The following is a 25,000-nucleotide window of genomic DNA, read 5'->3' on the forward strand; positions in this document are numbered from 1 at the left end:
GTTGCTGTTGAGTTCATAGAGTTGAGAAAGATTTAAAGATGAACGCTAATTAGACAACAAAGAGAATCTGTGGCCAACAAATCAATAACTTCCTGTCGGTCTGTTTTCATAAAGGATACATTTATTTACAGTTTTAGATTCTGAAAACATGTTTTTCTTCTTCAGCTGCAGATGAACTTGATGCAGTACGACTACATTCCTCCAGTGGACATAAAGACGGAGCCCTACATACCTGAGACAGGTGGACATATTACATCTGTTTGAGCACCTTTACAACCGGTTCCATGTTGTGTGTATGTAAAGCTGCCCAAAGAGAACAATGAACCTTTGAGAACGTCTTGGCTGTAGAACGCAGTCTTTCAAAGAACCCTCTGTGGTTCCGTGGAGCCGAACATGGCATTCGTGTTGACACGGAACCGCTTGCAGGTCCCTGAAGACACACAAAGCTCTCGAGTGTACCGTGAAAGTATTGAGTAACCCTAAGCTCCCTTTCTAGAACCTCTCGCTTGAAGTAAGACTAGGTCAGACCTTCTAGAACACAACTTACTTACAAAGACCTGCACGTTTCTGAGAACCTTGTTATGTCTTGGAGAACCTTGTTTGAGCCTGCACAACTTTGGTGTAACCTTTGAAGAACCTTGTTGGTCGAGCTGCCCGTTCTCCATCCGTCCGTCCACTGATTAGTAGTTGAGTTGTTTCTGTAAATGTGTTCAGAACCTCGTGTGAGCAGCTGATGAACGTCTAGAACCTTCCGTCAGGATGTGGAACCAAAACGTCTTGTTCGTATACGTGTCATCTAATGCTGAGACATTTCAGAACCTCCTAGACCCTCAAGTACCTATGCACCTCTGCTTACTTATTCTAGAAGAGGTTCTCACTTTATCTGACCTCTTCAGGTCTTTCTAGAACCTTTAACCGCTTTAAGACTTCTGGTCTTTCTAAAACCTAACCTCTGTAAGGCTTCTGGTCTTTCTAGAACCTCTTTAAGGCTTCAGGTGTTTCTAGAACCTAACCTGGCTTCAGGTCTTTCTAGAACCTAACCTGGCTTTAGGTCTTTCTAGAACCTCTTTCAGGCTTCTGGTCTTTCTAGAACCTCTTTACGGCTTCAGGTCTTTCTAGAACCTAACCGCTTTAGGTCTTTCTAGAACCTCTTTACGGCTTCAGGTCTTTCTAGAACCCCTTAAAGGCTTCAGGTCTTTCTATTTAAGGCTTCAGGTCTTTCTAGAACCTCATCTGGGGGTCCTTTTTGAGTCTTCATTACAGAGCGACAGTGGAGACATTACAGAGGCAACAGTTCTCCATACCTTGGGGGGTTCCCCGACACCCGGAACCTTGTTCTTGATGTTCTGTCTTATTCATACCTGGAGACGCTTGTGGAAAACACCCTCATCGTTCTTTAAGCCTCCGAGTCCAGAAGGTTCCGTCAGTAACTGAACTTTCATTTGTGTTCCAGCTCACGGTCCTTACATCCAGATCATCGAGGAGCCCAAACAGGTGAGATCAAGGTGTCACTTCCTGTCTGCGTCCGGAGTAATGACAGTAAAATGTACAAATGACAGTAAAATGACAGTAAAATGTACAAATGACAGTAAAATGACAGTAAAACTTCATTTAGTTTCTGGTTCGTACACGAAGCTCTAAAACAAACAGAAAGCGAGTAAAGAATAAACTTTGTTGATAACTGAGTGAAAATTCACACGTAGTAAAATATAAAGTGAATCCTGACAGAATACATACAACATATGCAGTATTGAAAAAACAAAAGACTATTTAAATAAACAGTTCAGATATGTACATAACTAGACAGTAGATGGAAATATAAAACAAATGTCCAGTTTATTTAATACACACATAAATACAACACAACAAAGTATAATTTAAAGATAAATGATAGTTTTATGATATCAAAGCACAATAATATGTAGTCCTACAGTGACATAATTATATGAATTATGTGAATATATGAATAAATACATAATTGGGGAGAACCGCTGGTCTGCAGGTGTCGAGGTTTCAGGAACTAGAAGCAGAACAAAGGCTTGCAGAGCCGTAACAGACTCGGGGATCCCCCATACGGCCACTTCCTGTCTTCCAGGGTTTTCCCAACACTCATTCAGCGTCATGTGACATGAGAGCACAGGAAGTCATGTGACTGTATGACGCGGCAAAAGAGTCAAAGGGAGAAGCAGCGTTATGTAGTGTGTGTTCTTTGCCCTCTGCTGAGTCTCCCAGGGACCCTCAGAGACCATGGAAGACCCCCAGGGACCCTCAGAGCTCCTTTAAACCCACATTGAAGACTTTTCTGTTGCCTTTGAACCAGATTCAAGGATAATAATCAATAATGTTTTACTGACTTTAATGTTTAAATGAACGTTCTTAATAGTTTTTATGTTGCATGTTTTAATGTTTTAATGCTTTTAGTTGAAATGTGATACTAATAAACGTGCCTCTAAAATAAGTACTTGTACAATAAGAGTAATACTGTGTTTGTCCCCAGAGGGGCTTCCGGTTCCGTTATGAGTGCGAGGGCCCGTCCCACGGGGGGCTCCCAGGGGCCTCCAGCGAGAAGAACCGGAGGACGTACCCGACCGTGAAGGTACCAGCAGAACGTAGAACGTAGAACAGCTACTCAGGGTGTGTCTGGCTCACCTGTTCATAGGAAGTACACATGTTTACTACCTCAGAGTGGCATACAAACAACAACAACAACAACAACAACAACAACCTGAGGCTGATAATTCAGTCAAATTATCAAACTCAATACTTCAGAGTCAGTTAATAGTTCTGAGTAATATCTGATTGTACACAAAGTACCTCTCCAGCAGTAACACAGTAGTAGCACAGTGTGTATTAGTACCTCTCCAGCAGTAACACAGTAGTACCACAGTGTGTATTAGTACCTCTCCAGCAGTAACACAGTAGTACCACAGTGTGTATTAGTACCTCTCCAGCAGTAACACAGTAGTACCACAGTGTGTATTAGTACCTCTCCAGCAGTAACACAGTAGTACCACAGTGTGTATTAGTACCTCTCCAGCAGTAACACAGTAGTACCACAGTGTGTATTAGTACCTCTCCAGCAGTAACACAGTAGTACCACAGTGTGTATTAGTACCTCTCCAGCAGTAACACAGTAGTACCACAGTGTGTATTAGTACCTCTCCAGCAGTAGTACCACAGTGTGTATTAGTACCTTTCCATCAGTAACACAGTGTGTATTAGTACCTCTCCAGCAGTAGTAGCACAGTGTGTATTAGTACCTCTCCAGCAGTAGTACCACAGTGTGTATTAGTACCTTTCCATCAGTAACACAGTGTGTATTAGTACCTTTCCATCAGTAACACAGTGTGTATTAGTACCTCTCCAGCAGTAGTAACACAGTGTGTATTAGTACCTCTCCAGCAGTAGTAGCACAGTGTGTATTAGTACCTCTCCAGCAGTAGTAGCACAGTGTGTATTAGTACCTCTCCAGCAGTAGTACCACAGTGTGTATTAGTACCTTTCCATCAGTAACACAGTGTGTATTAGTACCTCTCCAGCAGTAGTAGCACAGTGTGTATTAGTACCTCTCCAGCAGTAGTACCACAGTGTGTATTAGTACTACCTGTCCCGTCTCAGGTCAATAACTACGTGGGCCACGCCCGGGTGGAGGTCCAGCTGGTGTCCCACACCGATCCCCCTCGTGTCCACGCCCACAGTCTGGTGGGACGCCACTGCACCGAGAGCGGCACCTGTACGCTGGACATCGGCCCCAACGACCTCACCGCCTCGTCAGTAGCCAATCACGTCTCTGCATTCTCACTTAAACACAACCAAACCATTAAGTTATGACTTTTTAAATTGTTTACCTAATGTACTTTTGAATTGAAATGTAATAAGTCAAACTGTAAAGAAATATTTACATATGAATATCACAAAAATATTAATTTTACAATACGTGTGAAATGAAACTAAGGATATTTTACTGTAAATATTCGTGATGTCACTTCCTTTAGATTCAGTAACCTGGGGATCCTCCACGTGACCAAGAAAGGTGTGGTAGAGGTTCTGAGCCGGAGACTCAGGGACGAGAGGAAGAGACAGAAAGGAGCTCACCTTCACCTCACAGGTAGACTCACCTTCACCTCACAGGTAGACACACCTTCACCTCACAGGTAGACTCACCTTCACCTCACAGGTAGACTCACCTTCACCTCACAGGTAGACTCACCTTCACCTCACAGGTAGACTCACCTTCACCTTACAGGTAGACTCACCTTCACCTTACAGGTAGACTCACCTTCACCTTACAGGTAGACTCACCTTCACCTCACAGGTAGACTCACCTTCACCTCACAGGTAGACTCACCTTCACCTTACAGGTAGACTCACCTTCACCTCACAGGTAGACTCACCTTCACCTCACAGGTAGACTCACCTTCACCTCACAGGTAGACTCACCTTCACCTTACAGGTAGACTCACCTTCACCTCACAGGTAGACTCACCTTCACCTCACAGGTAGACTCACCTCACCTTCACCTCACAGGTAGACTCACCTTCACCTCGCAGGTAGACTCACCTTCATCTCGCAGGTAGACTCACCTTCATCTCGCAGGTAGACTCACCTTCATCTCACAGGTAGACTCACCTTCACCTCGCAGGTAGACTCACCTTCACCTCGCAGGTAGACTCACCTTCATCTCACAGGTAGACTCACCTTCACCTCGCAGGTAGACTCACCTTCACCTCGCAGGTAGACTCACCTTCACCTCACAGGTAGACTCACCTTCACCTCACAGGTAGACACACCTTCACCTCACAGGTAGACACACCTTCACCTCACAGGTAGACACACCTTCACCTTACAGGTAGACACACCTACATAGACAGACGTCCACAGAGACACAGACGTCTACATAGACATCCACATAGACGTCTACAGAGACACAGACGTCCACATAGACAGACGTCTACAGAGACACAGACGTCCACAGAGACACAGACGTCCACATAGACAGACGTCTACAGAGACACAGACGTCTACAGAGACACAGACGTCTACAGAGACACAGACGTCTAGACGTCCACATAGACACAGACGTACACATAGACAGACGTCTACAGAGACAGACGTCCACAGAGACACAGACGTCCACATAGACAGACGTCTACAGAGACACAGACGTCTAGACGTCCACATAGACACAGACGTACACATAGACAGACGTCTACAGAGACAGACGTCCACAGAGACACAGACGTCCACATAGACAGACGTCTACAGAGACACAGACGTCTAGACGTCCACATAGACACAGACGTACACATAGACAGACGTCTACAGAGACAGACGTCCACAGAGACACAGACGTCTACATAGACATCCACATAGACGTCTACAGACACAGACGTCCACATAGACAGACGTCTACAGAGACACAGACGTCTAGACGTCCACATAGACACAGACGTCCACAGAGACACAGACGTCCACAGAGACAGACGTCCACAGAGACAGACGTCCACAGAGACACAGACGTCCACAGAGACACAGACGTCCACAGAGACAGACGTCTACAGAGACACAGACGTCCACAGAGACACAGACGTCCACAGAGAGACAGACGTCTACAGAGACACAGACGTCTAGACGTCCACAGACACAGACGTCCACAGAGACACAGACGTCCACAGAGACACAGACGTCCACAGAGACACAGACGTCCACAGAGACACAGACGTCTACATAGACATCCACATAGACAGACGTCTACAGAGACACAGACGTCTAGACGTCCACATAGACACAGACGTCCACAGAGACACAGACGTCCACAGAGACAGACGTCCACAGAGACAGACGTCCACAGAGACACAGACGTCCACAGAGACACAGACGTCCACAGAGACACAGACGTCTACATAGACATCCACATAGACGTCTACAGACACAGACGTCCACATAGACAGACGTCTACAGAGACACAGACGTCTAGACGTCCACATAGACACAGACGTCCACAGAGACACAGACGTCCACAGAGACAGACGTCCACAGAGACAGACGTCCACAGAGACACAGACGTCCACAGAGACACAGACGTCCACAGAGACACAGACGTCTAGACGTCCACAGACACAGACGTCCACAGAGACACAGACGTCTAGACGTCCACAGACACAGACGTCCACAGAGACACAGACGTCTAGACGTCCACAGACACAGACGTCCACAGAGACACAGACGTCTAGACGTCCACAGACACAGACGTCCACAGAGACACAGACGTCTAGACGTCCACAGACACAGACGTCTACAGAGACACAGACATCTAGACGTCCACATAGACACAGACATACACAGAGACAGACGTCTACATAGACAGACGTCTACAGAGACACAGACGTCTAGACGTCCACATAGACAGACGTCTACAGAGACACAGACGTCTAGACGTCCACAGAGACACAGACATCTAGACGTCCACATAGACAGACATACACAGAGACAGACGTCTACATAGACAGACGTCTACAGAGACACAGACGTCTAGACGTCCACAGAGACACAGACATCTAGACGTCCACATAGACAGACGTCTACAGAGACAGACTTCTACGTAGACATCCACATAGACATAGACGTCTACAGAGACACAGACGTCTAGACGTCCACATAGACAGACGTCTACAGAGACACAGACGTCTAGACGTCCACAGAGGTTTCTGACGCTGTGCCGTCTCCTTCAGATTCAGAGGAAACCTCCATGGTGAAGGAGGCCAAGGAGCTGGGCAAGGTGATGGACCTGAACATCGTGAGGTTAAAGTTCACCGCCTACCTCCAGGACAGCAACGGGGGCTTCACCCGGGGGCTGAAACCCGTCGTCTCCAACCCCATCTACGACAGCAGTGAGTCCGAGTCTGGTTCCGATGACCCGAGGGAGTCCTGCGGTCCAATAACGAGTTCCGTTTCATCCGCAGAGTCACCGAACGCCTCCAACCTGAAGATCTCTCGGATGGACAAGACGTGCGGGACGGTGCTCGGCGGAGACGAGATCTTCCTGCTGTGTGACAAAGTCCAGAAAGGTGAAGACATTAGGTTGTTTTTTAAACTCACTTTTTTTATTTAGTTTTCACAACATAACAATATGTATTTTCATACAGTCGCTTTGTCAATTTTTCAGTTGTATGTCTTGGTGCACATGATATTCAGGTACAGTGTACAACACACAAACAACAACAAACATCAAAGGTGCTCATTCCAAGAAAGAAAAGAGGGGAAATGAGGATGATAATGAACGGATTGCATAAAAGACATTAGGTTTGACGGACCCAGACGATGTTGTTGTTGTTGTTGTTGGTGAGGACCGATCACAAACAGGATGTTGTTGTTGTTGTTGTTGGTGAGGACCGATCACAAACAGGATGTTGTTGTTGTTGTTGTTGTTGGTGAGGACCGATCACAAACAGGATGTTGTTGTTGTTGTTGTTGTTGGTGAGGACCGATCACAAACAGGATGTTGTTGTTGTTGTTGTTGTTGGTGAGGACCGATCACAAACAGGATGTTGTTGTTGGTGAGGACCGATCACAAACAGGATGTTGTTGTTGTTGTTGTTGGTGAGGACCGATCACAAACAGGATGTTGTTGTTGTTGGTGAGGACCGATCACAAACAGGATGTTGTTGTTGTTGTTGTTGTTGTTGTTGGTGAGGACCGATCACAAACAGGATGTTGTTGTTGTTGTTGGTGAGGACCGATCACAAACAGGATGTTGTTGTTGTTGTTGTTGGTGAGGACCGATCACAAACAGGATGTTGTTGTTGTTGTTGTTGGTGAGGACCGATCACAAACAGGATGTTGTTGTTGTTGTTGGTGAGGACCGATCACAAACAGGATGTTGTTGTTGTTGTTGTTGGTGAGGACCGATCACAAACAGGATGTTGTTGTTGTTGTTGGTGAGGACCGATCACAAACAGGATGTTGTTGTTGTTGTTGTTGTTGTTGTTGTTGTTGTTGGTGAGGACCGATCACAAACAGGATGTTGTTGTTGTTGTTGTTGTTGTTGGTGAGGACCGATCACAAACAGGATGTTGTTGTTGGTGAGGACCGATCACAAACAGGATGTTGTTGTTGGTGAGGACCGATCACAAACAGGATGTTGTTGTTGTTGTTGGTGAGGACCGATCACAAACAGGATGTTGTTGTTGTTGTTGGTGAGGACCGATCACAAACAGGATGTTGTTGTTGTTGTTGTTGGTGAGGACCGATCACCAACAGGATGTTGTTGTTGTTGTTGGTGAGGACCGATCACAAACAGGATGTTGTTGTTGTTGTTGTTGTTGGTGAGGACCGATCACAAACAGGATGTTGTTGTTGGTGAGGACCGATCACAAACAGGATGTTGTTGTTGTTGTTGGTGAGGACCGATCACAAACAGGATGTTGTTGTTGTTGTTGGTGAGGACCGATCACAAACAGGATGTTGTTGTTGTTGGTGAGGACCGATCACAAACAGGATGTTGTTGTTGTTGTTGTTGTTGTTGTTGTTGGTGAGGACCGATCACAAACAGGATGTTGTTGTTGTTGTTGTTGGTGAGGACCGATCACAAACAGGATGTTGTTGTTGTTGGTGAGGACCGATCACAAACAGGATGTTGTTGTTGTTGGTGAGGACCGATCACAAACAGGATGTTGTTGTTGTTGTTGTTGGTGAGGACCGATCACAAACAGGATGTTGTTGTTGTTGGTGAGGACCGATCACAAACAGGATGTTGTTGTTGTTGTTGTTGTTGGTGAGGACCGATCACAAACAGGATGTTGTTGTTGTTGTTGTTGGTGAGGACCGATCACAAACAGGATGTTGTTGTTGTTGTTGTTGGTGAGGACCGATCACCAACAGGATGTTGTTGTTGTTGTTGTTGTTGGTGAGGACCGATCACAAACAGGATGTTGTTGTTGTTGTTGTTGGTGAGGACCGATCACAAACAGGATGTTGTTGTTGTTGGTGAGGACCGATCACAAACAGGATGTTGTTGTTGTTGTTGTTGGTGAGGACCGATCACAAACAGGATGTTGTTGTTGTTGTTGTTGGTGAGGACCGATCACCAACAGGATGTTGTTGTTGGTGAGGACCGATCACAAACAGGATGTTGTTGTTGTTGTTGGTGAGGACCGATCACAAACAGGATGTTGTTGTTGTTGTTGTTGGTGAGGACCGATCACCAACAGGATGTTGTTGTTGTTGTTGTTGTTGGTGAGGACCGATCACAAACAGGATGTTGTTGTTGTTGGTGAGGACCGATCACCAACAGGATGTTGTTGTTGTTGTTGTTGTTGGTGAGGACCGATCACAAACAGGATGTTGTTGTTGCAGATGACATCGAGATCCGCTTCTACGAGGAGGACGACGAGGGAGGCTGGGAGGCGTTCGGGGACTTCTCACCTACCGACGTCCACAAGCAGGTAGAGTTGGACTCAGTGACACAACTCATTGTACAGCAGTGGACACGTATTCATCTTTGTATGCATTATTTATTTAGACATTTTAAATTGAAATATTGTTGTACACTGAACATGATCATCATGTGTACCAAGAAGACCAAACTAGAAGGTCCTCCTCTGTCCGAGCCTTCAGGTTAACGTCCTCTCCGTCTCTTCAGTACGCCATCGTGTTCAAAACGCCGCCCTATCACAGCGCAGAGATCGAGAGGCCCGTCACCGTCTTCCTGCAGCTGAAGAGGAAAAAGGCCGGCGACAGCAGCGACCCCAAACAGTTCACCTACATCCCCCAGGTCCAAGGTCAGCAGAACAACGTGTGGGCTTATCGCTCCTCACCTCTCCATTGAGACTGAATAGTTTAGGTTTCCACTTGTACTCTCATCACCTTAAATGTGAGAACCATGTTCTCACCACCATCTCTCTTTTCAGACAAAGAGGAGGTGCTGAGGAAGAAGCAGAAGCCACTGCCTCACTATGAGCCCTGGAGAGGAGGAGGAGGAAGAGGTGGAGGAGCGGGGGGGTTTGGAGGAGGAGGTAGGGCTTCCTTCAGCTGTCTGGGTTCTGTTTGGGTTCTTCCTTCAGCTGTCTGGGTTCTGTTTGGGTTCTTCCTTCAGCTGTCTGGGTTCTGTTTGGGTTCTTCCTTCAGCTGTCTGGGTTCTTCCTTCAGCTGTCTGGGTTCTGTTTGGGTTCTTCCTTCAGCTGTCTGGGTTCTGTTTGGGTTCTTCCTTCAGCTGTCTGGGTTCTGTTTGGGTTCTTCCTTCAGCTGTCTGGGTTCTGTTTGGGTTCTTCCTTCAGCTGTCTGGGTTCTGTTTGGGTTCTTCCTTCAGCTGTCTGGGTTCTGTTTGGGTTCTTCCTTCAGCTGTCTGGGTTCTTCCTTCAGCTGTCTGGGTTCTGTTTGGGTTCTTCCTTCAGCTGTCTGGGTTCTGTTTGGGTTCTTCCTTCAGCTGTCTGGGTTCTGTTTGGGTTCTTCCTTCAGCTGTCTGGGTTCTGTTTGGGTTCTTCCTTCAGCTGTCTGGGTTCTGTTTGGGTTCTTCCTTCAGCTGTCTGGGTTCTGTTTGGGTTCTTCCTTCAGCTGTCTGGGTTCTGTTTGGGTTCTTCCTTCAGCTGTCTGGGTTCTGTTTGGGTTCTTCCTTTAGCTGTTTGGGTTCTTCCTTCAGCTGTCTGGGTTCTTCCTTCAGCTGTCTGGGTTCTGTTTGGGTTCTTCCTTCAGCTGTCTGGGTTCTGTTTGGGTTCTTCCTTCAGCTGTCTGGGTTCTGTTTGGGTTCTTCCTTCAGCTGTCTGGGTTCTGTTTGGGTTCTTCCTTCAGCTGTCTGGGTTCTGTTTGGGTTCTTCCTTCAGCTGTCTGGGTTCTGTTTGGGTTCTTCCTTCAGCTGTCTGGGTTCTGTTTGGGTTCTTCCTTCAGCTGTCTGGGTTCTGTTTGGGTTCTTCATTCAGCTGTCTGGGTTCTGTTTGGGTTCTTCCTTCAGCTGTCTGGGTTCTGTTTGGGTTCTTCCTTCAGCTGTCTGGGTTCTGTTTGGGTTCTTCCTTCAGCTGTCTGGGTTCTGTTTGGGTTCTTCCTTCAGCTGTCTGGGTTCTGTTTGGGTTCTTCCTTCTGTTTGGGTTCTGTTTGGGTTCTTCCTTCAGCTGTCTGGGTTCTGTTTGGGTTCTTCCTTTAGCTGTCTGGGTTCTGTTTGGGTTCTTCCTTCAGCTGTCTGGGTTCTGTTTGGGTTCTTCCTTCAGCTGTCTGGGTTCTGTTTGGGTTCTTCCTTTAGCTGTTTGGGTTCTTCCTTCAGCTGTCTGGGTTCTTCCTTTAGCTGTTTGGGTTCTTCCTTCAGCTGTCTGGGTTCTTCCTTCAGCTGTCTGGGTTCTGTTTGGGTTCTTCCTTCAGCTGTCTGGGTTCTGTTTGGGTTCTTCCTTCAGCTGTCTGGGTTCTGTTTGGGTTCTTCCTTCAGCTGTCTGGGTTCTGTTTGGGTTCTTCCTTTAGCTGTCTGGGTTCTGTTTGGGTTCTTCCTTTAGCTGTCTGGGTTCTGTTTGGGTTCTTCCTTCAGCTGTCTGGGTTCTGTTTGGGTTCTTCCTTCAGCTGTCTGGGTTCTGTTTGGGTTCTTCCTTTAGCTGTTTGGGTTCTTCCTTCAGCTGTCTGGGTTCTTCCTTCAGCTGTCTGGGTTCTGTTTGGGTTCTTCCTTCAGCTGTCTGGGTTCTGTTTGGGTTCTTCCTTCAGCTGTCTGGGTTCTGTTTGGGTTCTTCCTTCAGCTGTCTGGGTTCTGTTTGGGTTCTTCCTTCAGCTGTCTGGGTTCTGTTTGGGTTCTTCCTTTAGCTGTCTGGGTTCTGTTTGGGTTCTTCCTTTAGCTGTCTGGGTTCTGTTTGGGTTCTTCCTTCAGCTGTCTGGGTTCTGTTGGGTTCTTCCTTCAGCTGTCTGGGTTCTGTTTGGGTTCTTCCTTCAGCTGTCTGGGTTCTGTTTGGGTTCTTCCTTTAGCTGTCTGGGTTCTGTTTGGGTTCTTCATTCAGCTGTCTGGGTTCTGTTTTGGGTTCTTCCTTCAGCTGTCTGGGTTCTGTTTGGGTTCTTCCTTTAGCTGTCTGGGTTCTGTTTGGGTTCTTCCTTTAGCTGTCTGGGTTCTGTTTGGGTTCTTCCTTCAGCTGTCTGGGTTCTGTTTGGGTTCTTCCTTCAGCTGTCTGGGTTCTGTTTGGGTTCTTCCTTCTGTTTGGGTTCTGTTGGGTTCTTCCTTCAGCTGTCTGGGTTCTGTTTGGGTTCTTCCTTTAGCTGTCTGGGTTCTGTTTGGGTTCTTCCTTCAGCTGTCCGGGTTCTGTTTGGGTTCTTCCTTCAGCTGTCTGGGTTCTGTTTGGGTTCTTCCTTTAGCTGTCTGGGTTCTTCCTTAGCTGTCCTGGGTTCTGTTTGGGTTCTTCCTCAGCCTGTCTGGGTTCTGTTGGGTTCTTCCTTCAGCTGTCTGGGTTCTGTTTGGGTTCTTCCTTTAGCTGTCTGGGTTCTTCCTTTAGCTGTCTGGGTTCTGTTTGGGTTCTTCCTTCAGCTGTCTGGGTTCTGTTTGGGTTCTTCCTTCAGCTGTCTGGGTTCTGTTTGGGTTCTTCCTTTAGCTGTCTGGGTTCTTCCTTCAGCTGTCTGGGTTCTTCCTTCAGCTGTCTGGGTTCTGTTTGGGTTCTTCCTTCAGCTGTCTGGGTTCTGTTTGGGTTCTTCCTTCAGCTGTCTGGGTTCTGTTTGGGTTCTTCCTTCAGCTGTCTGGGTTCTGTTTGGGTTCTTCCTTCAGCTGTCTGGGTTCTGTTTGGGTTCTTCCTTCAGCTGTCTGGGTTCTGTTTGGGTTCTTCCTTTAGCTGTCTGGGTTCTTCCTTTAGCTGTCTGGGTTCTGTTTGGGTTCTTCCTTTAGCTGTCTGGGTTCTGTTTGGGTTCTTCCTTCAGCTGTCTGGGTTCTGTTTGGGTTCTTCCTTCAGCTGTCTGGGTTCTGTTTGGGTTCTTCCTTTAGTTGTCTGGGTTCTTCCTTTAGCTGTCTGGGTTCTGTTTGGGTTCTTCCTTCAGCTGTCTGGGTTCTGTTTGGGTTCTTCCTTCAGCTGTCTGGGTTCTGTTTGGGTTCTTCCTTTAGCTGTCTGGGTTCTGTTTGGGTTCTTCCTTCAGCTGTCTGGGTTCTGTTTGGGTTCTTCCTTCAGCTGTCTGGGTTCTTCCTTTAGCTGTCTGGGTTCTGTTTGGGTTCTTCCTTCAGCTGTCTGGGTTCTGTTTGGGTTCTTCCTTCAGCTGTCTGGGTTCTGTTTGGGTTCTTCCTTAGCTGTCTGGGTTCTGTTTGGGTTCTTCCTTCAGCTGTCTGGGTTCTGTTTGGGTTCTTCCTTCAGCTGTCTGGGTTCTGTTTGGGTTCTTCCTTCAGCTGTCTGGGTTCTGTTTGGGTTCTTCCTTCAGCTGTCTGGGTTCTGTTTGGGTTCTTCCTTCAGCTGTCTGGGTTCTTGTCTTAGCTGTCTGGGTCTGTCTGGGGTTTTCCTTCAGCTGTCTGGGTTCTGTTTGGGTTCTTCCTTCAGCTGTCTGGGTTCTGTTTGGGTTCTTCCTTCAGCTGTCTGGGTTTCTGTTTGGGTTCTTCCTTCACTGCGGGTTCTTCCTTCAGCTGTCTGGGTTCTGTTTGGGTTCTTCCTTTAGCTGTCTGGGTTCTGTTTGGGTTCTTCCTTCAGCTGTCTGGGTTCTGTTTGGGTTCTTCCTTTAGCTGTCTGGGTTCTGTTTGGGTTCTTCCTTCAGCTGTCTGGGTTCTGTTTGGGTTCTTCCTTCAGCTGTCTGGGTTCTGTTTGGGTTCTTCCTTCAGCTGTCTGGGTTCTGTTTGGGTTCTTCCTTCAGCTGTCTGGGTTCTGTTTGGGTTCTTCCTTCAGCTGTCTGGTTCTGTTTGGGTTCTTCCTTCAGCTGTCTGGGTTCTGTTTGGGTTCTCCTTTAGCTGTCTGGTTCTGTTGGGTTCTTCCTTCAGCTGTCTGGGTTCTGTTTGGGTTCTTCCTTCAGCTGTCTGGGTTCTGTTTGGGTTCTTCCTTCAGCTGTCTGGGTTCTTTTTGGGTTCTTCCTTAGCTGTCTGGGTTCTGTTTGGGTTCTTCCTTCAGCTGTCTGGGTTCTGTTTGGGTTCTTCCTTCAGCTGTCTGGGTTCTGTTTGGGTTCTTCCTTCAGCTGTCTGGGTTCTGTTTGGGTTCTTCCTTCAGCTGTCTGGGTTCTGTTTGGGTTCTTCCTTCAGCTGTCTGGGTTCTGTTTGGGTTCTTCCTTCAGCTGTCTGGGTTCTGTTGGGTTCTTCCTTCAGCTGTCTGGGTTCTGTTTGGGTTCTTCCTTCAGCTGTCTGGGTTCTGTTTGGGTTCTTCCTTCAGCTGTCTGGGTTCTGTTTGGGTTCTTCCTTTAGCTGTCTGGGTTCTTCCTTAGCTGTCTGGGTTCTGTTTGGGTTCTTCCTTCAGCTGTCTGGGTTCTGTTTGGGTTCTTCCTTCAGCTGTCTGGGTTCTGTTTGGGTTCTTCCTTTAGCTGTTTGGGTTCTTCCTTCAGCTGTCTGGGTTCTTCCTTCAGCTGTCTGGGTTCTGTTTGGGTTCTTCCTTCAGCTGTCTGGGTTCTGTTTGGGGTTCTTCCATTCAGCTGTCTGGGTTCTGTTTGGGTTCTTCCTTCAGCTGTCTGGGTTCTGTTTGGGTTCTTCCTTCAGCTGTCTGGGTTCTGTTTGGGTTCTTCCTTAGCTGTCTGGGTTGTTTGGGTTCTTCCTTCAGCTGTCTGGGTTCTGTTTGGGTTCTTCTTCTAGCTGTCTGGGTTCTGTTTGGGTTCTTCCTTCAGCTGTCTGGGTTCTGTTTGGGTTCTTCCTTCAGCTGTCTGGGTTCTGTTTGGGTTCTTCCTTCAGCTGTCTGGTTCTGTTTGGGTTCTTCCTTTAGCTGTCTGGGTTCTGTTGGGTTCTTCCTTCAGCTGTCTGGGTTCTGTTTGGGTTCTTCCTTCAGCTGTCTGGGTTCTGTTTGGGTTCTTCCTTAGCTGTCTGGGTTCTGTTTGGGTTCTTCCTTTAGCTGTCTGGGTTCTGTTTGGGTTTCTTCCTTCAGCTGTCTGGGTTCTGTTTGGGTTCTTCCTTCAGCTGTCTGGGTTCTGTTTGGGTTCTTCCTTAGCTGTCTGGGTTCTGTTTGGGTTCTTCCTTTAGCTGTCTGGGTTCTGTTTGGGTTCTTCCTTCAGCTGTCTGGGTTCTGTTTGGGTTCTTCCTTCAGCTGTCTGAGTTCTGTTTGGGTTCTTCCTTTAGCTGTCTGGGTTCTGTTTGGGTTCTTCCTTCAGCTGTCTGGGTTCTGTTTGGGTTCTTCCTTCAGCTGTCTGGGTTCTGTTTGGGTTCTTCCTTTAGCTGTCTGGGTTCTTCCTTTAGCTGTCTGGGTTCTGTTTGGGTTCTTCCTTCAGCTGTCTGGGTTCTGTTTGGGTTCTTCCTTCAGCTGTCTGGGTTCTGTTTGGGTTCTTCCTTTAGCTGTTTGGGTTCTTCCTTCAACTGTCTGGGTTCTTCCTTCAGCTGTCTGGGTTCTGTTTGGGTTCTTCCTTCAGCTGTCTGGGTTCTGTTTGGGTTCTTCCTTCAGCTGTCTGGGTTCTGTTTGGGTTCTTCCTTCAGCTGTCTGGGTTCTCTTTGGGTTCTTCCTTCTGTTTGGGTTCTTCCTTTAGCTGTTTGGGTTCTTCCTTCAGCTGTCTGGGTTCTGTTTGGGTTCTTCCTTCTGTTTGGGTTCTTCCTTCTGTTTGGGTTCTTCCTTCCGTTTGGGTTCTTCCTTCAGCTGTCTGGGTTCTGTTTGGGTTCTTCCTTCTGTTTGGGTTCTTCCTTCTGTTTGGGTTCTTCCTTCCGTTTGGGTTCTTCCTTCAGCTGTCTGGGTTCTCTTTGGGTTCTTCCTTCTGTTTGGGTTCTTCCTTTAGCTGTTTGGGTTCTTCCTTCAGCTGTCTGGGTTCTGTTTGGGTTCTTCCTTTAGCTGTCTGGGTTCTGTTTGGGTTCTTCCTTCAGCTGTCTGGGTTCTGTTTGGGTTCTTCCTTTAGCTGTCTGGGTTCTGTTTGGGTTCTTCCTTCAGCTGTCTGGGTTCTGTTTGGGTTCTTCCTTCAGCTGTCTGGGTTCTGTTTGGGTTCTTCCTTCAGCTGTCTGGGTTCTGTTTGGGTTCTTCCTTTAGCTGTCTGGGTTCTGTTTGGGTTCTTCCTTCTGTTTGGGTTCTGTTTGGGTTCTTCCTTCAGCTGTCTGGGTTCTGTTTGGGTTCTTCCTTTAGCTGTCTGGGTTCTGTTTGGGTTCTTCCTTCAGCTGTCTGGGTTCTGTTTGGGTTCTTCCTTCAGCTGTCTGGGTTCTGTTTGGGTTCTTCCTTTAGCTGTCTGGGTTCTTCCTTTAGCTGTCTGGGTTCTGTTTGGGTTCTTCCTTCAGCTGTCTGGGTTCTGTTTGGGTTCTTCCTTTAGCTGTTTGGGTTCTTCCTTCAGCTGTCTGGGTTCTGTTTGGGTTCTTCCTTCAGCTGTCTGGGTTCTGTTTGGGTTCTTCCTTCAGCTGTCTGGGTTCTGTTTGGGTTCTTCCTTCAGCTGTCTGGGTTCTGTTTGGGTTCTTCCTTTAGCTGTCTGGGTTCTGTTTGGGTTCTTCCTTCTGTTTGGGTTCTGTTTGGGTTCTTCCTTCAGCTGTCTGGGTTCTGTTTGGGTTCTTCCTTCAGCTGTCTGGGTTCTGTTTGGGTTCTTCCTTCAGCTGTCTGGGTTCTGTTTGGGTTCTTCCTTTAGCTGTCTGGGTTCTTCCTTTAGCTGTCTGGGTTCTGTTTGGGTTCTTCCTTCAGCTGTCTGGGTTCTGTTTGGGTTCTTCCTTTAGCTGTTTGGGTTCTTCCTTCAGCTGTCTGGGTTCTTCCTTCAGCTGTCTGGGTTCTGTTTGGGTTCTTCCTTCAGCTGTCTGGGTTCTGTTTGGGTTCTTCCTTCAGCTGTCTGGGTTCTGTTTGGGTTCTTCCTTCAGCTGTCTGGGTTCTGTTTGGGTTCTTCCTTCTGTTTGGGTTCTTCCTTCTGTTTGGGTTCTTCCTTCTGTTTGGGTTCTTCCTTCCGTTTGGGTTCTTCCTTCTATCCAAAGCGACATACAATCATGTTTCATTAACACGCCGTAGAACAGCTACAGGGAACAGTTCAGGGTTCTTCCTTCAGCTGTTCTAAATTGGCACATTGGAAGTTCACTGTGGACTTTGTTTCCCTTCTGCAGGATTCCAGTTCAACCAGCAGATGAATGGAGGAGGAGGAGGAGGAGGAGGAGGAGGAGGAGGAGGAGGAGGAGGAGGAGGAGGAGGAGGAGGAGGTTTCTTCACTGAAGGCTTCACAGGCTTCGGGGGAGGGACCCAGATGTCAGGCTCCACCCCTCAGACAGGGGTTACCCAGCAACAGACCGACGGACAGAGTGGCTCGCCACTACAGCAGCAGCTGTTTCATCTCGGTAACGACGTCCTGTTCTGATTCTTTGCAGACGATGTGACGCTGCTTGATGTATAAGGTCAAATTCATATTTCATTGTGTGTCCAGCCGCCGCCCTCCACAGCAGAGCCTCTCAGAATGCCAGACAGACGGCCGCTGCCCTGCTGCAGTACTGCAGCACCGGGGACGCTCGGGTCCTTCTGGCAATCCAGAGACACCTCTGTGGCGTCCAGGATGGCAACGGAGACACGTGAGATCTTTATTTGACTCTTTTACATTCATGTAAAAGACTGACTGAAGACAAAACATGTTCTAATTGATTCTTAGAGCTGCAAGTTTGATCATTTCAAGAGTTCCTTACGGTTAGATTGTTGTTCTCCCATAGTCCTTTGCACCTCGCCATCATCCATCAGCAGACAGGTGTGATCCAGCAACTGATCCACACTCTGCTCAGCAGCCAGCAGCAAAACATCCTCAACACAGCTAACTACCTCCAACAGGTAGATAACCCTTATGTTACTCTTCTAACTACCTCCAACAGGTAGATAACCCTTATGTTACTCTTCTAACTACCTCCAACAGGTAGATAACCCTTATGTTACTCTTCTAACTACCTCCAACAGGTAGATAACCCTTATGTTACTCTTCTAACTACCTCCAACAGGTAGATAACCCTTATGTTACTCTTCTAACTACCTCCAACAGGTAGATAACCCTTATGTTACTCTTCTAAACACAGCTAACTACCTCCAACAGGTAGATAATTACCAGACAACCTTTATGTCAACGTGCTAATCTAGCGTAACTACTTAAACTACCCTCTCAGGTTACCTCTGTCCCAGGTAACTAGTAGAACCACCCATGTCACCTGCCCACTAACCCTTCGCCTGCTGTCATGTCTGCAGACTCCTCTCCACCTGGCGGTGATCACCCGGCAGGTGAAGGTGGTGGAGGTGCTGCTGAGGGGGGGGGGCCGACCCCAGCCTGCTGGACAACGACGGTCGCAGTCCCCTCCACCTGGCGGCGCTGGCCGGAGACACCGCCACGCTCCGCCCCCTGCTGGCTCACCTGGGAGAACGATACGCCCACCTGGTCAACACCCCTGACTTCCACGGTGAGAAGGCTTAATAATACTACCTGTGTAATATTTACCAAGTACTGCAGTACCTTTTCTAGTAATAACAGATTTCAATTGAAACTGAATATTGATCTGGGACCTCTCAGGTCTCCATCCTCTCCACCTGGCCGTGAGGAGGGACGGAGAGCGCTGTCTCCGCCTCCTGGTGGAGGGCGGAGCCAAAATCAACGCACCTGAGCAGAAGAGTGGAAACACCGCCCTCCACCTGGCAGTCAGGGAAAACCTGTTCAAGGTGGCCTGCACGCTCATCACAGAGGTAACACACACACACACACACACACACACACACACACACACACACACACACACACACACACACACACACACACACACACACACACACACACACACACACACACACACACACACACACACACACACACACACACACACACACACACACACACACACACACACACACACACACACACACACACACACACACACACACACACACACACACACACACACACACACACACACACACACACACACTCTGTGTTTGTGTCCAGTTGCAGGCGGACGTCAACGCGGTCTCGTTCGGGGGCAACGCTCCGCTCCACCTGGCTGCCGGTCTCGGCTCCCCGACCTTCTGCTCCATGCTCGTCGCTGCAGGTGAGACTCACCTTTCATCACCTGTTCACCTTCTTCAGCTCATCTTCATCAAACTGTTACAAAAGAAACTACACAACACTTAAAAAGCTTTCCACTCATCTGTCGAGAAAGTATATATACACATAGATTTACATGTATATACAGTATATATAAATATATATATACTGTATATACACAGTATATATATTTAACTGACTCAGTAGAATCAGTTAAATGTCGTTAAAGTATTCAAACTGTGACTGTTATACTATCATCTAATACATAGACATGACTACTGCAGTAGTATTAGTAGTATTACTGCGTTACTATAAATCTGTAGAAGACTGAAGGACGTTTCTTCAGGCGCTGATAGAAACGTGGAGAACGACGAGCCGCTCTTCTTCAGCTCCTCTTCAGACGAAGAGCAGGACGAAGATGAACCAATCAGAGAGCGGGAGGCCGGCTCGCAGCCAATCAACCCCCGCAAGAGACCTGCAGGAGGCCACACCCCTCTGGACCTCACCAAGTGCCAAAAGGTATTCATCCTTTCAAAATAAAAGCACAGGACACAATAACAGTTGAATCAACCCAGAGACGACGATGATACTCACCTCCTCTTCTCTTCACCTATTTTCCTTGTCCCATGTTGTCTTGTCTCCTCACCTCTTTACCTTGTCACATCTCCTTGTCTCCTCACCTCACTTATTTTCCTTGTCTCTCCTCCTCCTCCTCCTCCTCAGGTGAGGAACCTGTTGAGCAGCGGTCAGAGTCCTAAGTCGAGTCTTCACGGCAGTAAGAGGAAGAAGCCGAGCAGCACTGAAGGTCCGTTGTTTATAAAAGTAAAGCAATCAGTAACTAATAATAATAATCAATAAGTGTGTGACGATGACACACCTGTGCAGAGCTGCAGGTGGACGAGGACACGCTGTCCCGGCTGGTGGAGCTGCTGAGCGTGGGGGACGTCCCCTGGAGGACACTAGCAGAGAAGCTGGGGATGATGACGCTGACTCACCTGTACCTGGACAGCCCGGCGCCTTGTCACCAGCTGCTGCAGCACTACCAGGTACAGGCCACACCCACACCGAGCAGGAACACTCCCCGCCTGCCTGGTCTCCCTACCTCACTGTCTCCCCTGTCTCACTGTCTCCCCTGTCTCCCTACCTCACTGTCTCCCCTGTCTCCCTACCTCACTGTCTCCCCTGTCTCACTGTCTCCCCTGTCTCCCTACCTCACTGTCTCCCCTGTCTCCTTATCTCACTGTCTCCCCCTCTCACTGTCTCCCCTGTCTCCCTACCTCACTGTCTCCCCTGTCTCACTGTCTCCCCTGTCTCCCTACCTCACTGTCTCCCCTGTCTCCCTCTCTCACTGTCTCCCTATCTCCCTACCTCACTGTCTCCCCTATCTCCCTATCTCCCCTGTCTCCCCCTCTCACTGTCTCCCCTGTCTCCCTATCTCACTGTCTCCCCTGTCTCCTTATCTCACTGTCTCCCCTATCTCCCTATCTCACTATCTCCCCTGTCTCCCTATCTCACTGTCTCCCTACCTCACTGTCTCCCCCTCTCACTGTCTCCCCTATCTCCCTATCTCCCCTGTCTCCCCCTCTCACTGTCTCCCCTGTCTCCCTATCTCACTGTCTCCCCTATCTCCCTACCTCACTGTCTCCCCCTCTCACTGTCTCCCCTATCTCCCTATCTCCCCTGTCTCCCCCTCTCACTGTCTCCCCTGTCTCCCTATCTCACTGTCTCCCCTGTCTCCCTATCTCACTGTCTCCCCTATCTCCCTATCTCCCCTGTCTCCCTATCTCACTGTCTCCCTACCTCACTGTCTCCCCCTCTCACTGTCTCCCCTATCTCCCTATCTCCCCTGTCTCCCTATCTCACTGTCTCCCCTGTCTCCTTATCTCACTGTCTCCCCTATCTCCCTATCTCCCCTGTCTCCCTATCTCACTGTCTCCCCTGTCTCCTTACCTCACTGTCTCCCTCTCTCACTGTCTCCCTACCTCCCTGTCTCCCCTGTCTCCCTACCTCCCTGTCTCCCCTGTCTCCCCACCTCACTGTCTCCCCTGTCTCCCTCTCTCACTATCTCCCCTGTCTCACTGTCTCCAGCTGGGTGGAGGTCCGGTTGAAGGTCTGGTTGAAGCTCTGCAGGCTCTCGGTCTGTCAGAAGGAGTCCGACTGCTGAGAAACAACGAGCTACGAGACGATAAACACAGCACAGGTAACACTGACTGACTGACTGACTGACTGACTGACTGACTGACTGACTGACTGACTGACTGACTGACTGACTGACTGACTGACTGACTGACTCACTGACTCACTGACTGACTGACTGACTGACTCACTGACTCACTGACTGACTGACTGACTGACTCACTCACTGACTCACTGACTGACTGACTGACTGACTCACTCACTGACTGACTCACTGACTCACTCACTGACTGACTCACTCACTGACTGACTGACTGACTCACTGACTGACTGACTCACTGACTGACTGACTGACTGACTGACTGACTGACTCACTCACTCACTGACTGACTGACTGACTGACTGACTGACTGACTGACTGACTGACTGACTGACTGACTGACTGACTGACTGACTGACTGACTGACTGACTGACTGACTGACTGACTGACTGACTGACTGACTGACTGACTGACTGACTGACTGACTGACTGACTGACTGACTGACTGACTGACTGACTGACTCACTGACTGACTGACTGACTGACTGACTGACTGACTGACTGACTGACTGACTGACTGACTGACTGACTGACTGACTGACTGACTGACTGACTGACTGACTGACTGACTGACTGACTGACTGACTGACTGACTGACTGACTGACTGACTGACTGACTGACTGACTGACTGACTGACTGACTGACTGACTGACTGACTGACTGACTGACTGACTGACTGACTCACTCACTCACTCACTCACTCACTGACTGACTGACTGACTGACTGACTGACTGACTGACTGACTGACTGACTGACTGACTGACTGACTGACTGACTGACTGACTGACTGACTGACTGACTGACTGACTGACTGACTGACTGACTGACTGACTGACTGACTGACTGACTGACTGACTGACTCACTGACTGACTGACTGACTGACTGACTGACTGACTGACTGACTGACTGACTGACTGACTGACTGACTGACTGACTGACTGACTGACTGACTGACTCACTCACTCACTCACTCACTGACTGACTGACTGACTGACTGACTGACTCACTGACTGACTGACTCACTCACTGACTGACTCACTGACTCACTGACTGACTGACTGACTGACTGACTGACTGACTCACTGACTCACTGACTGACTGACTGACTGACTGACTGACTCACTCACTGACTGACTGACTGACTCACTGACTGACTGACTCACTGACTCACTGACTCACTGACTGACTGACTCACTGACTCACTGACTGACTGACTCACTGACTCACTCACTGACTGACTCACTGACTCACTGACTGACTGACTGACTGACTCACTGACTCACTGACTCACTGACTGACTGACTCACTGACTCACTGACTGACTGACTGACTGACTGACTGACTGACTGACTCACTCACTCACTGACTCACTCACTTTTGTTTCTGTCCAATCAGACGCCACGGTTGACAGCGGCTTCGGCAGCCAGCCAATAGACGACGACGAGCCGCCTGTGGCCAATCAGTGACGAGCTGTAAATCAAGTCACATCTAGAACAGCGTGGTCATCTCATCCTGCAGGGACGTGGACTCTGTGGGGGGACCGGGACTGTACGGGGGGACGTGGACTGTACGGGGGGACGTGGACTCTGTGGTGGGACGGGACTGTACGGGGGGACGTGGACTGTACGGGGGGGACGTGGACTGTACGGGGGGGACGTGGACTCTGTGGGGGGACCGGGACTGTACGGGGGGACGTGGACTCTGTGGTGGGAACGGGACTGTACGGGGGGACGTGGACTCTGTGGTGGGAACGGGACTGTACGGGGGGACGTGGACTGTACGGGGGGGACGTGGACTCTGTGGGGGGACCGGGACTGTACGGGGGGACGTGGACTCTGTGGTGGGAACGGGACTGTACGGGGGGACGTGGACTGTACGGGGGGGACGTGGACTGTACGGGGGGGACGTGGACTCTGTGGGGGGACCGGGACTGTACGGGGGGACGTGGACTCTGTGGGGGGACCGGGACTGTACGGGGGGACGTGGACTCTGTGGGGGGACCGGGACTGTACGGGGGGACGTGGACTCTGTGGTGGGAACGGGACTGTACGGGGGGACGTGGACTGTACGGGGGGGACGTGGACTGTACGGGGGGGACGTGGACTCTGTGGGGGGACTGGGACTGTACGGGGGGACGTGGACTGTACGGGGGGACGTGGACTCTGTGGTGGGACCGGGACTGTACGGGGGGACGTGGACTCTGTGGGGGGACGTGGACTGTACGGGGGGACGTGGACTCTGTGGGGGGACGTGGACTCTGTGGGGGGACGTGGACTCTGTGGGGGGGACGTGGACTGTACGGGGGGACGTGGACTCTGTGGGGGGGACGTGGACTCTGTGGGGGGACGTGGACTCTGTGGGGGGACGTGGACTCTGTGGGGGGGACGTGGACTCTGTGGGGGGACGTGGACTCTGTGGGGGGACGTGGACTCTGTGGGGGGGACGTGGACTCTGTGGGGGGACGTGGACTCTGGGGGGGGGACGTGGACTCTGTGGGGGGACGTGGACTCTGTGGGGGGACGTGGACTCTGTGGGGGGGGACGTGGACTCTGTGGGGGGACGTGGACTGTACGGGGGGACGTGGACTCTGTGGGGGGACGTGGACTCTGTGGGGGGGACGTGGACTCTGTGGGGGGACGTGGACTCTGTGGGGGGGACGTGGACTCTGTGGGGGGGACGTGGACTCTGTGGGGGGACGTGGACTCTGTGGGGGGACGTGGACTCTGTGGGGGGACGTGGACTCTGTGGGGGGGACGTGGACTCTGTGGGGGGACGTGGACTCTGTGGGGGGGACGTGGACTCTGTGGGGGGACGTGGACTGTACGGGGGGACGTGGACTCTGTGGGGGGACGTGGACTCTGTGGGGGGGACGTGGACTCTGTGGGGGGACGTGGACTGTACGGGGGGGTACAAGAACTCCTACGGAGAAGTTGTTAAATCACAGCACTAGAAACATTTGACCGTTTACCCCCAAAAAGCCTTTTAAAAAGGTTAAAAAAATTAAAATAAAAGAGGAACAAAACTTTGTCACTAAAAACATGAACGTAAAATATTTTGTTTGTTATTGTTCATATTAACTTATATTTTGTTTTTTTTGTCTTCATGAAATAAAGTTTATTTCTGCAGGTTCCGTGATTGTGAAATAGTTGTGATGACGTCTGAATTAAAGCGTGTTTACAAAGAGTGTTTTACTTCTTCACAGGAAAGTAGTGGGATTTCCAATTTATCCGTCTGAACATGAACGCAGCGTCTCTGTTATCAGTTTTTTTAACTTGAAGTTTAAATTTCTTGAAAAACAACAATAAACTAAACTTGTGTCGTCAGTTTGTGACGAATAAATGTTAAATGAAGAAAATCAAAGACGTCACTTTGGACTCATGAAGGAAAACTTTGAGACAATTTCTAGATTTTAATTCCAAAGATATGATTAAAGTTAAAGTTAAATTGAAATAACAATTAGAAAAGTAGTTTTATTAAGTAAAAAAAAGTGTTTTCGTAAAAATTATATATAATTATATTAATACATTACATATTTCTGTCCAGCAGTCTAGTTTAGTCCAGTAGAGTCCAGTGAAGTCCAGTAGAATCAATCATAGGCTAGTAGAGTCCAGCTGTGTTTTTGTGTGGTTTCTCCAAACAGGAAGTGAACATGAACGCTGCCTCGTTAATTAAAGAAAGACTCGTCTGTGTTTTCAAAATGTTTA

General features: G+C 49.0%; 1 protein-coding gene across 1 annotated transcript in view; it reads left to right on the forward strand.

Moving 5' to 3' along the window:
• The window catches only part of nfkb2 (nuclear factor of kappa light polypeptide gene enhancer in B-cells 2 (p49/p100)), a 26,745-nt gene extending 3,863 nt beyond the window's left edge, over positions 1–22,882 (forward strand). Inside the window, 22 exon segments of the mRNA XM_034551907.1 lie at positions 166–241; positions 1,454–1,494; positions 2,498–2,596; positions 3,619–3,770; positions 3,996–4,108; positions 6,732–6,890; positions 6,963–7,067; positions 9,355–9,443; positions 9,641–9,779; positions 9,909–10,013; positions 17,102–17,329; positions 17,416–17,557; positions 17,693–17,807; positions 18,213–18,272; positions 18,274–18,421; positions 18,532–18,701; positions 18,958–19,060; positions 19,403–19,575; positions 19,780–19,861; positions 19,942–20,102; positions 21,145–21,256; positions 22,692–22,882. Coding sequence (XP_034407798.1) covers positions 166–241; positions 1,454–1,494; positions 2,498–2,596; positions 3,619–3,770; positions 3,996–4,108; positions 6,732–6,890; positions 6,963–7,067; positions 9,355–9,443; positions 9,641–9,779; positions 9,909–10,013; positions 17,102–17,329; positions 17,416–17,557; positions 17,693–17,807; positions 18,213–18,272; positions 18,274–18,421; positions 18,532–18,701; positions 18,958–19,060; positions 19,403–19,575; positions 19,780–19,861; positions 19,942–20,102; positions 21,145–21,256; positions 22,692–22,762 — 2,643 coding nt within the window. The 3' untranslated portion in view covers positions 22,763–22,882.
• The last annotated feature ends 2,118 nt before the right edge of the window (positions 22,883–25,000 follow it).

Source organism: Cyclopterus lumpus, chromosome 15 (assembly GCF_009769545.1).
Source record: "Cyclopterus lumpus isolate fCycLum1 chromosome 15, fCycLum1.pri, whole genome shotgun sequence".
In the NCBI taxonomy this organism is placed as follows: Eukaryota; Metazoa; Chordata; class Actinopteri; order Perciformes; family Cyclopteridae; genus Cyclopterus; species Cyclopterus lumpus.